Below are 16755 nucleotides of genomic sequence, written 5' to 3'. Positions count from 1 at the left end.
TAAATGGGAGGGTATGTTTACATATGAAAGGGTATATTGAAATCCACATCATGCCTTAGATATTCCCTTTTTTTTTTTTTTGGTAAATGGGAAATTTACTTATAGGGGGAGGGTGTACACTCAGTAGATCCATGAGTACAAAGTTCATGCCTTAGATATTCACTGGTTAGAATTACTGCATCACTCTTTAACATGATAAAAAATACTGGGTGTACAGAAACCAAAATCAATGCACTGTTTGGCCACCAAATGCATTAGTAATGTAAGAAAGTCACAGGAAAGACCCAAATTCAAGCAAGCAGATGAAAACACCAAAGCAAAAAAGAGGAAGAAACTATTCTCCTCAATTATCTCATCGCACATGCAGGAAGATGTGAGATCCAACAGTTTGATTGATCCCACTTTGAAATGATGATTTGACCCATGTTGTCAATCATTTTGCAAGGCCATAGAGAAATGAGACTGCAGTATACATAAGGCCTAGGTGGAAGCAGCCAAAATTTCCATAGCCTGCATATAGAACACTTATGCAGCACAGGTAGAGACCACTGCTCCAGGTTTTTACCATCAGATTTACTAGCTCTACCCAAAAAAGAAAAATATTACCATGAAAGGGGACAAGAGGGACACTCACTAGTCACTACTTGAATTTTTTGAGCATATCTTTATGTACCCGGCTGCAGAAGTCCTCAACAGTCTTCTTCTTGGAGGACAGTATTACAGGGTCTTCATAGTCTAGATTCATTCCCTTGGGGCTTGGGCTTCGTATATATGCATGAGATATTCCCATATCTTCTCCAGCAGGCCATCAAGGTTTCACTCCCGGTGGGCACTGCAGAAAAAAATCTCAACAATCACAAATGGAACAAGTCAACTTGGTAGGCACTTTTAAGCTAATTCTGCTCAGCACAAGAGACAGTTGCCAAGCAATTTGATGCTCTCCGAAGAAACTTTTAAGCACTAGCACACTTCATGGCATGAATGTCATGGTAACTGGTGACTACCTTTCTAAGGCTTACCTCTGAATTTAATACCAATTAACCCCCAATCTTTCACTTATTAAATCTCAAGTGTCAACAAATGGTGAGAGACAGTTTGAACACATGCTGTGCTTTCAATAAAAAAGGATGTGACTTCATATTTCCAATATCCAAGCAACCCATACTCGAAATTCTACATATTTTCAAGTGCAGGCATAGATTTAAGGATCGGAATCAGATCGGTTGCATTAGCCATGTTAAGTTAGGATCAGCTACGATCAATCTCAGTTAACTTGCCAATCCCCCCCCAAACCTCAAAAGTCGGTCGCAGAATTGTCAAGGTGTTACCCAAGGCAGCAAAGCACTCCTTCAAACCCTAGGCGTCCAGTTGTTTTTTTTAGTCAATGCACCTGGTAAACACAAATAAGAAGAAAAATAGAAGGATGAAGACCAGCTGGCTGATGCAGGCCTCTGACAACCAGGGGGGAAAAAGGGAGAAAGAAGGAACATAAACACGTATCCCGCTTCCAAGGTGAGCTTTCTTTGCTGTCTGATCATTCTCTGAAGTCCATGCGGATTGCGGCCACTACAAGCAAATCAATTGCCACTGCTACCTTGTCTCAAACCAACTTGACTTGGATTTGTATCGGCCTCCAAACCCTTAATTCTTGAATGCAGGGCAGTGGTTGTTAACTGGGAACTGTAAAGGATAAAATTTATAGCTAGATACCAAGAGTACAGTTTCAAAATGCTACAAATAGAGCCAGAGCAAAAACAAATGGCGTACCCAGTGCATGAGGCTCCCGGCATTGCAGGGTTTGGGGAGGGCTTCATGTGGTACTGTTCACGTGAACAATGTCACAGCCATATTGGGAATCCTTATAGAAGACACAAGTTGAAGACCAGATCTGCTCCCTTTTTTGTCTTATTAAGAAACCAAGTCAGCAGCTAGCAGGGGAGATCAGCTACAGCTTCTAGAAGACTGATTTACTTCTATTTTTATTTCCTATGTTGATTATTCAACAAGCAAGCAAGTTAGTTTTTAGTAAGTCCTTGTTGGACAAGTAGTTTTCTATTTTGAGTGGTTTCCATCTTAGGTACCTTCTAATTTTATGTTCTTTCCTTTTTGGTTGTAAGTTTCTATTTTCTTAACTTTCTAATTTCAACCTTCTATTTTTGAGAAGTCAGGCCAAGCTATATAAAGGGGCCATCAGTTGTAAAGTTGAACAGGTTTAAAAGAATCAATGAAGTTGCAATTTGCTTGCTTGAGGTCTGAGAGAGATCTTTGTTTCAACAACTGAGATAACTGTGGGTGAGAGGCCCAAGGCAGAGATAGCCTACCCTATCCTCTATCCTATCTTCTATTTTCCCCTTTTTTTTCATTGTGTGATACTGTGATTGGCTACAAGTCCTGTGATCGAAGAGTAAATCTTTGCTGAACAAAGTGATCGATCTCCTATTCTGTCCAGCAATTGAATATCAATTTTCAGCATCAATTCTAACCTATCAGGCTCTCATCAATCCTACTGTAGAGTGGTTCTTAGTTGAACTGACTTCTACATTAGCTTATCAGGTTGGCCCATCTGAAACAACTTTTGCCATGTAATTAATATCTAATTAGTCAAAATTAATTGCAATTTGGTCCGTATATGCAGGGGAAGGGGCCTAGAGAAAGAGGTTGATTGAAAATGAAGCTACAGATGGTAGTTTTCATAAGGGATGGGTGATTTGGTAATAAACTGCAAAAACAATGAACAAGTTTTTTAAAGAGAACTGCTACTCTATTTATCTAGAAAGTCACCATAAGGCTAAAATTGAACCTCGTTTACATTTTGAGTAATGCTAATGATTTGAAAGAACAGAACTGTGGAGAATCACCCACAATCTAGCTTCCATAGGTAATTCTTATGCAAGTTCTTAAAGAGTACTCACAACCTTTCTGTCTTTCCACACAAAAGCTAACAATATCCAAGAAGAAGATATTACTGATGAACCAGGATGTGGCATAGCAATTAGAATACAAAGAATTCATCAAAGTTTCAAAGATGAGATTACCTTATTGGGCAGTACTGAGGAAGTTTGTCCAGAATCTCCAGTTCTTCAAGTGTTATCTGAACAATCTTGTTTAAAACGTAGATGCAGGGAGTATATATTCTACTACCATCAATAACATCAATGTGATCATCAGCAGTTGCATCATAACGAAGAGTTATATCGACATTATGAATTCTGTATTCATTACATATGGCCTTTACTGTTTCAAGGTCAAGGTGCATGTTTGCCACCATTAATGTGAAACTAATTCCACCTTTATCTTTCCTCCTGAAAGTCAGATTAGGTGGTTCCTTGTTTAACCTGTAGTCATGTTGGGTTTAAAAAGGAATAGAACATTAAAACCCTTGAATGAATAATTGTATACAATCTGTAGAGTAGTTTATATTATATCACAGAAACTCCTCCACAGGGGGTGGGATACAAGGTAGTAATACAATCTGAACAAATATAAAGATATACAAACCATAAATTATTTAAAGTATCACAAGGAATCCAATAATCATGCATCTCTGACATCACTCAGAAACTAAACTGATTTAAGAAATACAGAAAATTCATATAAAATAAAACTGCAATTATCAGGAAAACAAACTACTAAACTAAGGATACATGTTTAAGAAGCTTCTATTTCTTTTCTCTTTTTTTTTTGGGGGGGGGGGGGGGGACGGGAGAGGGGGAGGGGGAGGGAGAGTGATTTGCAGGGTTTAAAGTAGATCTTTATTAATGAAAAGGCAAAGCATGAAAACAGAAAAACAAACTGACAATTTGTGAGCATACCATCAGTTCAATCCCTGTTAATCCTTTCATTAGATTAATAGAACCATGAACTACCAAAGAACTCTCTTAAAATATATAGTATAATCTGGTTCTCAATTGTAGGAGAATGCAGAGCTTGGAGACCTTGCATTGAACACAAATAGAGACATAGCCGCATCTTACTAAGGTTTGTGAAGCCAGTCAGTCCAACAGCACCAAATGTTTGTGATGTTGTTACGTAAAGTTAGAGATGCTTGAGAAAGAAAGAATTGGCTGTAATCATCACTCAAGGGTAAAAGGAGGAAAGTATTGAGAAAAATTATTTATGTTACATGATTTTTCTCCGAGAGGATCCTTTTTGTAAAGTAACTGCTAAAGTGTAACATGAGGGGTACTTGTACTGCAAGGGGGAGTCCTTGTTATGCCAATAGAGTTTGTTTAGAGTTAGTTTATGTTAAGTCATTGTTGAGTTGGTCTTTATTTGTAATTGGACTCTTAAGTAGGATTCTCATCTTAATAAAAGATGTGGGCCTGGCAACGATAAGGATTATTCTGAATCCTATCGTGGCCCTAGGATTCTCTCCCTCTTCTTCTCCATCGTGCTCTTCTTTCTTTTATGCTTGCAGGTACTGGGATTCAGGTTCTTGGATTTGTCACATGGTATCAAAGCGATGAAGAAAAAGAAAAAAAGATTCCATCAGATGCTGTTTCTCCTCTCTTCCACAGCTGCCCTCTGTATATGATGAAACCTCTTGTTAATGGAGAATAAAAACAAGGGTTTCTGTTTGTGCCATGCGGCTGTTTTCTCTGCCTTTATTTCTTTCTATTTTTAATGGTCGCTGCTCTGGAGATTCTAATTGATCATACGATTAGAGTTTTGGAACATTCCTGTGATTGGGGTTACAGTACCTCCTGTGTGTTGTTTTACTTGAAGTAGAAGACCGCTAGCTGCTATTGCTGATCATTCTCTACCCTGCGTGATCTTCTTGACTCCTTCATTATATGCCGATTCTTCTTTCCATCTTGTTGCTTCCGATTTTCTCTTTCTTATTCCAAGATTGCAGCTACTATTACCCTGTTCTACTCCAACCGATATTCACCACCAGTCACAACTGACAATCGATCTCCCTCACGCTTTCCCCATTCATCTTCCAACTAGAGGGTGCATACCAAGAAATCCGCACACATACGGTAAGCGGATCCTTTTCCCATAACTCTATTAGATTTTTACAAGTCAAACAAAAGTTAATAAAGAAAGATAACATTTAAACCGAATTATTAGCTACCTGAGAGTAAGGTTATCAGATATGTATCAAATATTCAAATGCAGAACCAAATCATTTCCTCATTAATCAGTATAAAAATCTATTACCTTTAAACATTAGTTACAAAAGCTCCAAATGAAGCCATACCAACCAGTCATTTGAAAAGGACGAAAATTAGTCAAAAATTCTCTTCTCTTTATTGTTTCCCAATCTATTACAAGTGAAGTGATTGAAAAGATGGGTATAAAATGGAGAGCAGGAGTAGAAGCAGCCATAAAAGAAGGTTAAAAACATGATTAGATAATGCAAGAGTTGTGAGTTTCATGTAAAGAACAACTACACAGATAACATTACAAGAACAGCCATTTTCCAAAACAAATATTAACCAGTGAAATTATGACTACCTTTAGCAACCACAGATGATGGGCTGTTGCCTTGTTCCTTTAAGTCCCTGCCATCTGCAACCAACAAGGAAATAGTTAACAACTAATGACTTACCATGTTCAATAAGAATAAAAAGAACGAATTCATGGGTAGACAATAAATTAAAAACTACAAGTAGAGTGTTTAGTAAGATTCAATCAGCTAAAGAGTTGTGCATTTGAACTGAACAAGAAGTAGTAAAAACCAATTGATGATCTTTCAAAATTATCATTAACCAACGACATCTTACACTCATGAGAGAGAGAGAGAGAGAGAGAGAGAGAGAGAGAGACCAACGACATCTTACACTCATGAGAGAGTGAGAGAGAGAGAGAGATTGATGAGGTGATTATTCCGAGAGGAAAAGAAAAACAGAAACCCCTCTTACATTTAGCAGAGTATAGAGAGGGGGCATATGAATAAATTATAAAAGACCATCAGTTCAATTTAAAATTCTTGATAATCCAGAAGGCTTTCAAAAACAAATCACATATCACAGGTAGGACTTAAATTCTCGCATTAATCTTTTACGGGACAATGCAATATGAACGAGAACAATCTACCGTTTAAACCAAAAAGAAAAAAAAAATGCTTTTCTACCGTTGGAACCAATGTATCATCCTATAAAAAGAATTATATTCTTCACTGAATCTAAAGATATGAAACAAAAAGTCTGAGCATGAAGATGCAATAGGGCTATTAGATGGATAAAGCACGGTTTGAAGAACGAATGAATACCTACCTCGTCCACCGTATCTTTAATTTTCTGCATCTCAGTCGCCATTGTTGAAACTTGAAAAACACAAGCTGACGAGTAGAGAAACTTCCCCTGATCACAGAAAGAGATACAGAGTTTGACTGACAGAAGGAGAGAAACTGATATTTTAGCGGTGAATTTACAAAATGCCCCGGTTGGCGTCTATTATAAAATTTTGAATGACGAAAATAGCCCTGGTTTCTAATTAATAGACCAAACCATCCTTAGAGTTTTATAACTTTCTTCCTCGCTGATCACTTTGGGTTTTTTGACCCCCCTATTCTCTATTTCTATAGCTCTCTCGTTCTCTTTTAGGGCTTTGATTCTGTCTTCCGATTCGATTCGAGGAGGGGCTGTGAGGAACTTGTTGGGTTCTGATTTTAATTTAAGTTGGATTTGGAGAGTTGGAAGGAACTCTCCTGAGATTTTGAGTTTGATTTGTAAGAGTTGATTCCACTTCATCTGGTCTTAGGGTTTTTTGAGTTTGATTTGTAAGGTTTCTTCTAGTTTCTGATTAGTATTTTGTCCGGCAGGGCCGAATCAGAGTTTAGTGAAATGAAGGTATCCAATCCCTCTCATGATGATTTTGGAAATACTAAATGGCCTCCTGGATTCCGATTCCATCCCACCGATGAGGAATTGATACTCTATTATCTGAAGAAGAAAATCTGTCGCCGTCGTCTAAGACTCAACGTCATTAGAGAGCTTGACGTTTACAAGTGTGAACCCGAAGAATTGCAGGGTATTTCTCTCTCCCTTCGGTTTCTATTTCTTAAAAATTTTGGTTTCTTTCATCTGAATCAACATCTGCATATTCTTTGTCTTGATTCGGTACGAAGTTTTAGTGTGCTGTGCCTGTGTACTTAAGCTTTATTGAAATTGTATCGGATTGATTGCAGCTTTGGGTTCTTCTCTAAACTTTTTTGTTCTTTTAAAATCATTCAGTTGGCCAAATTTTTTTTTCATCATTAATGTGAGTATATGTTATAAAATTAGCAATCTCTGTCTTTTATATACGCTTTTTCTTCTTCCCTTTTCTGATTGGTTTCTGAGCTTTTCCTGAATTCATTCATACATGGATGATCATTGATTGTTTCCCCAAATTACTGTAGGTCAATCGTTGTTAAAGACTGGGGACAGACAGTGGTTCTTCTTTAGCCCTAGAGATCGGAGGTATCCAAATGGGAGTAGAGTGAATAGAGCAACCAGGCATGGCCACTGGAAGTCAACTGGTAAGGACCGTAATATCACCTGGAATAATCGAACAGTTGGGGTGAAGAAGACCCTGGTTTTCTACCAAGGTCGTGCTCCTAGTGGTGATCGCACTGATTGGGTAATGCATGAGTACACCATTGACGAGGAGGAGCTTAAGAGGTGCCCGTCAGCACAGGTATGCAGCAAGATTAGCCTATTTTAAATAGGGTACCCCCCCCCCCCCGTCCCTACTTAATTTGTTGTTATCTCTATTGTTTTGATAAATTCTTTATGTTCTTAAACTTTTCTTTTTTTGTTCTGTTTTCAGGATTCTTTTGCGCTTTATAAGGTTTTCAAAAAGAGTGGACCTGGTCCCAAAAATGGTGAACAATATGGGGCACCATTCAGGGAAGATGAATGGGCTGACGATGATGACCTTGTTGATGTAGTGCAGCCGCTTATTGTAATCCCTCCTGTTGATAGCTTCAGCCAGCTAGCAGAGAATGGTAGAGAAGAGATTTTAGGGCGAATTGTGGATGATCACAAAGTTGACCAACCACAAATTGATGAGTTTGCTCAATTGTTACACCAGGTAATTCAAGTTTCAAGTCTTCCAATACCAAATGTGGTTCTATGCTTATTACATACGTGTTCTTGGATCTTCTCTTTCTGTTACTGTTTTGGTTGAGCAAACAGTTTTAGAAAAGCCTACTACTAGCATGACCTTTCTAGGCACTAATTGGTACTTCATTTAATTAATTTTTTCTTTTCTTTTGCTTTTACAAATGCAACCTTATCAAAATTTTCTTTTGGGGTTATTTATAAGAGGGAAAATCTGAGCCTGAGAATTCAAACTTTTCTGTTAAGTATGATAATAGTGGCATTAATTCTACTGAAATACTGATTTTAAACCTTGGAATTAATTGTGGTTGCAAAGGGCATCCTTGTTTGACATTTGCATGATAAATTTTTTTTCTTTAGCATTCATGTTTTTCAAACGGAATGTGGTTTTTAGTATAGATCATGAAAATTATTAATTTGTGTTTATTTATTGATGTAGGTTGGAGGTGGTGAAGAAACCCTAGGTACTATGATGGATCCATCACTTGGGGAAGCCATTTCTACTGAACCAAGAATAGTAGTTTTGCATCCTGGTGGCCAACAATCTGTTGCACATGCTAGCTGTGAGGTCACGCAGTCGGCTACCTCTAATATGTATTCATGTGAGGCATCTGAGGTCTCATCCAAAAGGGCGTATCCAGTGCACGAGGCTGCCACCACTGCGGGGTCTGCGGAGGTTCATAATGTACCTGAGGTCTCTTCTACTCCCACTATTTCTAAACAGGATCGACATGCAGTGGAGGATGATTACCTAGAAATGAATGATCTCTGGGGTCCAGATCCTAGCTTTTCAGAAATGGGGAATGCCTGTGAAGACTTGCAGCTTCAGGAAACAAATGGATTGGATGGATCTCATCTTTACTTTGAAACAGACATGTTTCTTCAGGAGTTGGGGCCTATTGATTCCAGGATCGCGCCACAATCATATTTTGACACACTCGAGGCTGACATGGCAAGCCAGTTGAATTATCAGATGTCCTCCCAGCCAGATGACGCAAATAACACAAGCAGTGAGCTGTGGACACATGACCAGAGATCTGATATATTTGCATCACCTGGATCTAATCAGGTGGTGGCTGATCAGGGGATGACGCAACAATCATCTTTTGACACACTCCAGGGTGACATTGCAAGCCAGTTGAATTATCAGCTGTCATCCCAGTCAGATGTCACAAATAACGTAAGCAGTGAGCTGTGGACATATGACCAGAGATCCGGCATATTTGCATCACCTGGATCTAATCAGGTGGTGGTTGATCAGGGGATGACGCCACATTCATCTTTTGACACACTCCAGGGTGACATGGCAAGCGAGTTGAATTATCAGCTATCATCCCAGTCAGATTATACAAATAACATTAACACTGATCTGTGGACACATGAGCAGACATCCAGCATATATTTATCAACTGGAATTAGTCAAGGGATGGTTGCTTCGCCAACTTCAGGTACATATATCAACAGGTTTTCAGTATCAATGCTTCTTAAGTAGCCATCATTTTTGCTAATTTTGGACATCTTAATGTGCCCATGATGTGTAGGTCTTGTAAATCCGGGTAGTTCTACAAATCTTCTTGTTGAAGCTAGACAGAATGAAGGTGGCAATGAGGGAGACCCTCAAGATTCTTGGATCACTTCTAAACTCTGGGCCTTTTTGGAATCAATACCAACTACTCCTGCATCTGCCTCAGAGAGTGCCTTAATAAATCGGGCATTTGAGCGAATGTCGAGTTTTAGTAGGGTGCGAATCAATGCCAATAACATAGATGTTACTGCTACAGGAAGCACACCCAATGTGAGGAGGGGAGGTGGAAGTAGGGGTATCGGCTTCCTTTCATTCTTTGGGGTGATGAGAGCTGTATTATGGGTATTGATGCTGAGTACAACTGTGAAAGTCCTCTCTACTTTCTTGGGGAGGTTTGTGGCATCGTAAATATGTAAAGAAGGAAGCATCTTCTCTCTGTCCATGGGTTCTTTGCTGGAGGATAAAAAAAAACTTAGTTCATACGGTTTGAAAATAAAGAATTTCAACATAGAGTTGATTTTAGACGAAGTGATTATGTTTTGGTTCAGCAACTAGTTTGCCACTATTTTTCCATTGTGGCTTCGTTTGTTTCCATGTAAAACTAACTTGGGAAAAAATTTTATGGGCATGTTGAAAAATGTTCCTATGTTTATTTTTGGAGGTAAAATATAATGTAAATGTTATTGTAAGATTTTTATTGTTTGTTTGTCGTTTGTTTACATGGTAAAATCATTTAAAATTAGGGCGTACAGGAGCGCATTTGTGTCTAGGCGCAGGCTGCACCAGACATATGGGTGCAGGGTTTGGGTCATTTGGGAGGAGGGGGGGGGGGGTTGTGGTCGCTGGTCATTACGCCCACCCCCAGTGCAGAGAGCATTATCCCGTAAATTTATTATATAAAATATGTGAGACCATATATTGGTGGGTCCCATCGATACATAGCCCATATATATACATGCCCTTGAGATATTGAAAATCTTACGGAGGAATATTTTACATTCAAATCGAATTTTCTTTCAGAAAAATGAGCCTGTTAATTCGAGATCAACAGGATCAGGAGTTAATTATGAGAATCATTGAAGCTGCAGGGAGAACTCATAAGGATTTTCTTCATGCCCAGGTCTCTATTTTGAAAATCAGAGACTGGAGTTCCTGTTGTGGTCAAGTTTGAGGTGAGCAGCTTTGAGCAGATTTCTATGGGGGAAGCACTAGCAGTTCGTAGAGGTATGCTAGAAGTTCATGTTGTTGGTGATCTTATCATTGAATCGGACAATAAAGAGGTCATCACCTATGTGGCCGATAAGTCTGAGGTGATCCCTACTGTTCTTCAATTAATTATCGATGACACCAGACACCTCGCAATATACTTGATGTCATATGATTTTGCTTTTATTCTTAGGGAAGCTAACTCTCTAGTGGATTCCTTAGCCAGGAAGACCTTGTCTATACAATGTACGACAATATGACCAAATTCGACTTCGTGGTTGAGGGAAGACTAAATGTCTCCGGCCACGTGCCCTTCACTTGCTTTTAAATTCGACAAAAGATTCTATCTCCTCCATATTGCAAAAAACTTCTCTTGCCGATTAAAGTGGGACTACGTGTGGTTTAGTGAGGATGGGTTTGTTTTGTGCCGCTGTTTTATAAGAAACGAATTGATGGAACTTATTTATAATATGAAGAGTACGTGTTTTATACATTTTCTAGAAAGTTCATGAAAACTGCAGTATCTTGGGATCAAGGCAACGACATAGTCTTCTTAAAAAAGTCATATTTTAATTGGTATAAACTTATATTTTATACATTAAATATTAATATTTTATTAATAAGATATGAGTTGGTTCCATAATTTATGCAATTTTTTTCTAGTATTTTTCAAATCTAAATATTTAAAATTTGTATTATTCATTTTTTAAAATGTTTGACCTTTTTTTTTTATTTTTATTATTTATAATTGTGTTCTAATTTTGAGTCGTTATAAGCACAACGTATGAATATTTTTTTTTTTTATTCATTTTAACTAACTATTATTCCGATCGATTCAGATCTGATTTGGATCGGTCTTAAACAACTTTGAAATTGATATATTCCAGACATTTAAGGTTTTTCGATACAAAATCGGCCCAAACCTGATAAAGAGAATTGGGATAAACAGATCCAATCCGATTTTTAACACCTTGCCTCAAACCCTAGAAACCGAAAACGAAAACGTGCTCAAACATGGTTTCATCCCAACTCATCTTTGTCATATCTGTTCAAAGGTCAAAACTAAAGTTTGCTTAGATGATAAGTCTCTACCTTGACATATCTATCTAAATATTATGTAGTTGACTAAAAAGGCCAGATCCTAAGTCGTGGTTCGTACCACTAACTTCTCCCTATTTCAAAGAATTTAAGAAAATTTTTATTTGTGACCTAAATATGCACCATGTGGTAGGTATTAGATCTAAAACTTGGTGGACCATATGGTGTTTATTAGACCTAGAACATGACAAGTGTCCAATCCAAAAAATATAGTGCATCCTATTTCCCAGGCTGCCATTGTTGGGTGTTCTGAAAAAAATTTCATCTATATGAAATCCACGTATTCAGAATAAAAGAGATAAAATAATAAAGGGCAATAGATCATTGTTTGGTTGCATTGCTCCTACATCAATTTAGGAGCCAATGAGAGTACGCAGAAAAGTATCAATATGGATGAGATATTTGATTTTACAAGAGTGGGGTTGTAATTTTACGTGCTCCTGTGTTTGGCACATGACCCATACGACCAAACAACGTTTTTTATACAAATATCCAAATAATAAAATAACACATGAAAAAGAAAATGCACTCTTATTGTTTTGAGAAAGTTTTTCCCTTTTGTCTATTTACTTAAAAATTTATAGAATAGTATACCAATTTTTGCCACCTAGAAGGGTGATATGGTAACTTTGATCATGTGAACATCTAGAAAATGTTTAGATAGCCACATGTTAAATATCATACTCAGATTCAATCATATATTGTTCATGTATGTCCATGCAATCCCTAATCCCTAAGTAATCTATGCACTCTCTCTTATCGATATTAAATTTTGTTAATTGATCAAATTCATGAACTCCTGCTCATTGTAGGAACCTTTTCTTGAAATATTGTGAGAAGTTTTTCTAGTCTAAGTAGTTAGGTCTAGACTCTAAAGGGTAATAAATGAAAATAAAAATATTAGTCTGTAGTGTCTCTAGATGAATATAAATAGAGACAAATTGGATATAACTGAAATTTTATAGACAAGTAAACCATGAGATCAAAAAAGTGTGAGTATCAACCACGATTGATACAGGTACAAAGCCAGTTCCCCTTGCCTACATTGTTACGGACAAGAGGAAGCTGACTGTTTAATTCAAACAAAGTATAGCAATGGTCTCTACACATACTCTCGCAATGTAATTTCTGTCCAATGTTCTGAATGTCAAAATGAAAAAAATTCAACCAAGTGCGAATAAACGACAGGAGTAACTATGATACCGACTTTTAAAACTACGATTTCAATTCACTCACCCTTTGTGATGATTAATTAGTCGTAATGATTATACCTGGAACAAACCTTTTTGACAAGTTCATCAATAGGCACTCGACAATGCTGTGAAAAAAAAAGGGACTGGGCCGTAGACTGGATGGGCTCAGTGGTTCGCACTTTGATCCAACAGTCAAATTTAAAAGCCTTGTAAATACATAGGACTGTTGTTGGTCGATGATCTGATTTCTGAACAATTCGATTAGCATATTCCATCCAACAACTATGTGGAGAGACTCCTTTTTAGGTTAACCTGAATTTCCAGGGGAATAAAACATGGAACGGATTTGGGCTTTTTCAATGCTTACCTTTATTGGTTGATTTGGAGCCCATGCCCATAAACAGGGGCAGTGCATCACAAACGCCCAAATAGTGTTTTTTTTCCATTATTTATTATTATTGTTATTAACCAGTCACACGTGGTTCCTACACCTAGACACAGAACCGCAAAATGAACTAAAAAATCTCATTCACTTAATAAATGCTCTTGCACGTGTTCTTATTAGTTTTCATGTTGGTGCAGGTGCTACAGGACTGGTCAACGTTCTCTTACCCATATTATTATTACTACTACGCCTTGAAGCTTTTTTTTTTTTATTTTTTGACATTTTGTAGAGAAGAATGGTCCACCTTCCACTAATATTGCAATGTGATTATTTGATGCATCTAAATTGGATCACTTGCAACTTTGTTAAGTATAGTTTCTTTCAACTAACCAAAATAGTATAGAATCATTAATGCACAAATTTGTTAGAAATAATCATAAGAGCTCATCTCAAATAATGAAATGTGGATCAAAGCTGTCAAGCTTTTCAATTATTCAGTCAGAATGCAAATGATTGCCCCATCCATTAGTATCATAAAAATACCCCTCAAAATCTGATCCAACTGTTTGAACCGTTGATCCTACGTTTGCTTATTCGTTCTAAATCATTATCTTATCCTCAATTATTGCTAATATAAAGCTTCCTAAAAAGTTTTGATCTAAACATATGCATATATGTGTCCATATTAAGACGTCTCTTAAAATTGACTTACTAAAAGTTCTTTATCTAAAATACCCTTTAAGATTTCATTTTCTTGGCTGCCAACCTTGTAGCACACTGTTATAACATTCCCGGTACAAATATGGCAATAAAATAAATTTCGTCTGTTGGTTGGTGTTTTTTCAGTAGAGTATAGGCTCTCAAAAGATCATGGGTTCCACTTTCTTGTTTTCACCTTCAGCCATAAGGCACCCCGGCCCCTCCCTCCTAGACACTATTTGATTGGTACAAATATTTTCATGGCGAATTCAACTTTTTCTTAGATTACAGTTTGGAACATGTTTGTCTATGCCCGTTTTAAGGGCCAAAAATAGCCATGTGATAAATCAGATGAGCCCAAATTTGTGGATAGGTAAATCCCCAAGTCTCCTACTCACATTCAAGTTTTAACCTTGTTTGAGTCCGCTACTTACCAAACAAATTAAGCTTTGAAAATTCATGGTACGAGAGTGCACAATGGTGGTTGGAAATCCATATGCAACCTAGTCAAAGTTTGGGTTGGGATATCTCAATCCAAGCCCAACCCTGTCAAGCTCAGCCCATCCCAGTCCGACCTGATTGGGTCAGGATGGGCCGACTTGGCCGTGACTAGCCATTGCAACCCTATGTTTGATCTTTTTCCCATAAATTATATATCATGTACTATTTCAATTTGGAATCTTTAAAACCGTATCGAATCTTCTGAAGCCAACCCTTTAAATCATTCTCGGTTCGATACGGTAGTAGTTTCTAAGACGAAACCGTATCAAATTATGTGTTTTTGAACTGAGCTGAGGCTATATTATAGGTGTTAATAATATTACATTAAGTAAAATTAAATTTTAATCCTAATTTCTTTACTGCTCGGGTTGTGGCATTTGTGTGGCGCTGTGTGCTTCACTGCTTTTCCAATCTCCTCCTCAAGGCTCAAGATCTCAACAAAACTTGAACCTCCTGCTTCACTGCTTCTCCTCCTCAACAAATCTTGAACCTCTTATTTCGCTGCCTTGATATCGAATAAGAAACTGTATTTGATATTGAATAAGAAATCGTTTTTTATACCGAATAAAAACTGCACCTAAACCATATCGAGTCGGTATAGTATAGATATTGAAAAGTGCAGTTTATATTTGATACGATACGATTTTGATATCTATTTTCTGTCTTCTGTATTGAACCGAAACCATACCAAATTTCCTATACTGTACCTACTAACTGACACCCTTTACTGCCATGCCAAGGTATATATATCTATAGCAAAATTCGGAAAAAATAAAAGAGAATTTAATACATTTCAACTTGAAGACTTAAATGATGAATATTGAATCTGACTTTCCAACTACTTAAAACGCGTTTTCCATAGGTAGTGGTTGAAGAAAAATAATTCATGGCGAAAGGACAACTAATACTTGTGAAGAAATATATGATGCCTAATGATTTACTGTCTCGACATACTCAGCTAAATTCCATCTAGCATTAAAGATTTCCAAAAAGATATTCTCGTGACTGAAAGTGCAAGCAATCTTATCTATGAATTGTACACAATCATCTAAGGTCCCTCTCATTTCATTTATATATAATGAAGGGCTTGCAAATAAATAAAGGCTTATCGGTATAGATTAAATGGGTTTTTTTTTTAAATAACTAGACTAGTGGTTCCCATTATCTGATGATTTTGTCACATCAATGATGGTGTAGAGAATTATATCATTCGCAAAAGATCTACATGGATTAGAGTATGAGAGAAAGTAGTAGGAGAGAAAGTGTCAGTGTTTGTTCCATGACTCATTATTTAAGTCGATTTGGATTCAATATCATGGGATTATTTTTCTATAAAAAAAACAAAATGAATTTAGACTACAAGGAATAGATTTTTATGTAGAACAATTCATCTACGAATCTAGGTTCATTATTACTCTCTCTTCCTTACTTAGTTAATATCTATCTAAGTGTAATGGGTTTGGCCAAAACTTTTTAGTTTAAGAGTTGGACAGGAAGTGGGTACTGTTAGGTGGAAATTATTGGTTCAAGCTGGTTTGCATACATGGGGACCAAAGTCCTTAGATTAATTGGGAATGGTTCAATTAGGTTTTTCTAATGTGGAATGTCTACTTCTATTGAGTTAGCTATGATTGAGTGACAATGCAATGAGATGAAAGAGTTTGGAATACGCACACATCATCTTCATAACTCCTTACACGATAAAGGAAGCAAAGAAGCAACAAATTAATCCTTCCAATGGGAATCCGCCAAATTAAGGTTCTGTGTGATCATAACCAATGCCGAAGAGTACTCTTCGTGATACTACTTTCATGATAAGCACATATATACATATTTAATTGATCTCAATATCCTTTTTAATGTTATATTGTTTGATTGAGACAGACTCCCTTCATACTAATTATATTTCATTGTTTTCTGTGGTTGTCCCATTTGATTACCTCACGCATGAGCATTAATATATGGTGTTGTTTATGATTTTGGGGCTCATCACCAACCAAACTATTTTGTGGGGGTGCGGGAGTTTCTCCATGCTTTTCGTTAATATATTTTTGCACGATGAATGGGATCTTATTCATCGAGAAGCAAGAAAAAGGC

The 16755-nt window shown here is 37.1% G+C and overlaps 2 protein-coding genes across 3 annotated transcripts; one reads left to right on the top strand and one right to left on the bottom strand.

Moving 5' to 3' along the window:
• Nucleotides 1-642: 642 nt before the first annotated feature.
• LOC122669341 (developmentally-regulated G-protein 3-like) lies at nt 643-3338 on the bottom strand. The gene is made up of 2 exons (XM_043866089.1): nt 3036-3338; nt 643-832 (listed from the first exon to the last, which is right to left on the bottom strand). Exons 1-2 carry the CDS (start codon nt 3266-3268, stop codon nt 817-819), a joined length of 249 nt encoding a protein of 82 aa, XP_043722024.1. The 5' UTR covers nt 3269-3338; the 3' UTR covers nt 643-816.
• A 3370-nt stretch (nt 3339-6708) lies between these two features.
• Nucleotides 6709-10100, top strand: LOC122669105 (NAC domain-containing protein 17-like). Of its 2 annotated transcripts, XM_043865782.1 has the most exons (7): nt 6710-6978; nt 7349-7626; nt 7759-8022; nt 8491-8667; nt 8746-8994; nt 9172-9499; nt 9593-10100. In XM_043865782.1, the coding sequence occupies exons 1-7, from the start codon at nt 6792-6794 to the stop codon at nt 9982-9984; spliced, it is 1875 nt and encodes a 624-aa protein (XP_043721717.1). In that variant the 5' UTR covers nt 6710-6791; the 3' UTR covers nt 9985-10100. The 2 variants fall into 2 exon arrangements, with proteins under 2 accessions (XP_043721716.1, XP_043721717.1); XM_043865781.1 differs by having other exon boundaries at nt 6709-6978; nt 8746-9499.
• Nucleotides 10101-16755: the final 6655 nt, after the last annotated feature.

This window comes from Telopea speciosissima, chromosome 7 (genome assembly GCF_018873765.1).
Source record: "Telopea speciosissima isolate NSW1024214 ecotype Mountain lineage chromosome 7, Tspe_v1, whole genome shotgun sequence".
Classification (NCBI taxonomy): Eukaryota; Viridiplantae; Streptophyta; class Magnoliopsida; order Proteales; family Proteaceae; genus Telopea; species Telopea speciosissima.
The sequence above is the reverse complement of the archived record's forward strand: the minus strand, read 5'-3'. Positions and strand labels throughout refer to the sequence as shown.

Bases quoted from the DNA above. Each gene is read 5' to 3' on its own strand.
- LOC122669341 (XM_043866089.1), bottom strand. From the start codon at position 3,268: ATGGTGGCAAACATGCACCTTGACCTTGAAACAGTAAAGGCCATATGT.
- LOC122669105 (XM_043865781.1), top strand. From the start codon at position 6,792: ATGAAGGTATCCAATCCCTCTCATGATGATTTTGGAAATACTAAATGG. The intron at 6,979-7,348 runs GTATTTCTCTCT...AAATTACTGTAG, and splicing joins TGAACCCGAAGAATTGCAGG to GTCAATCGTTGTTAAAGACT. The intron at 9,500-9,592 runs GTACATATATCA...CATGATGTGTAG, and splicing joins GGTTGCTTCGCCAACTTCAG to GTCTTGTAAATCCGGGTAGT.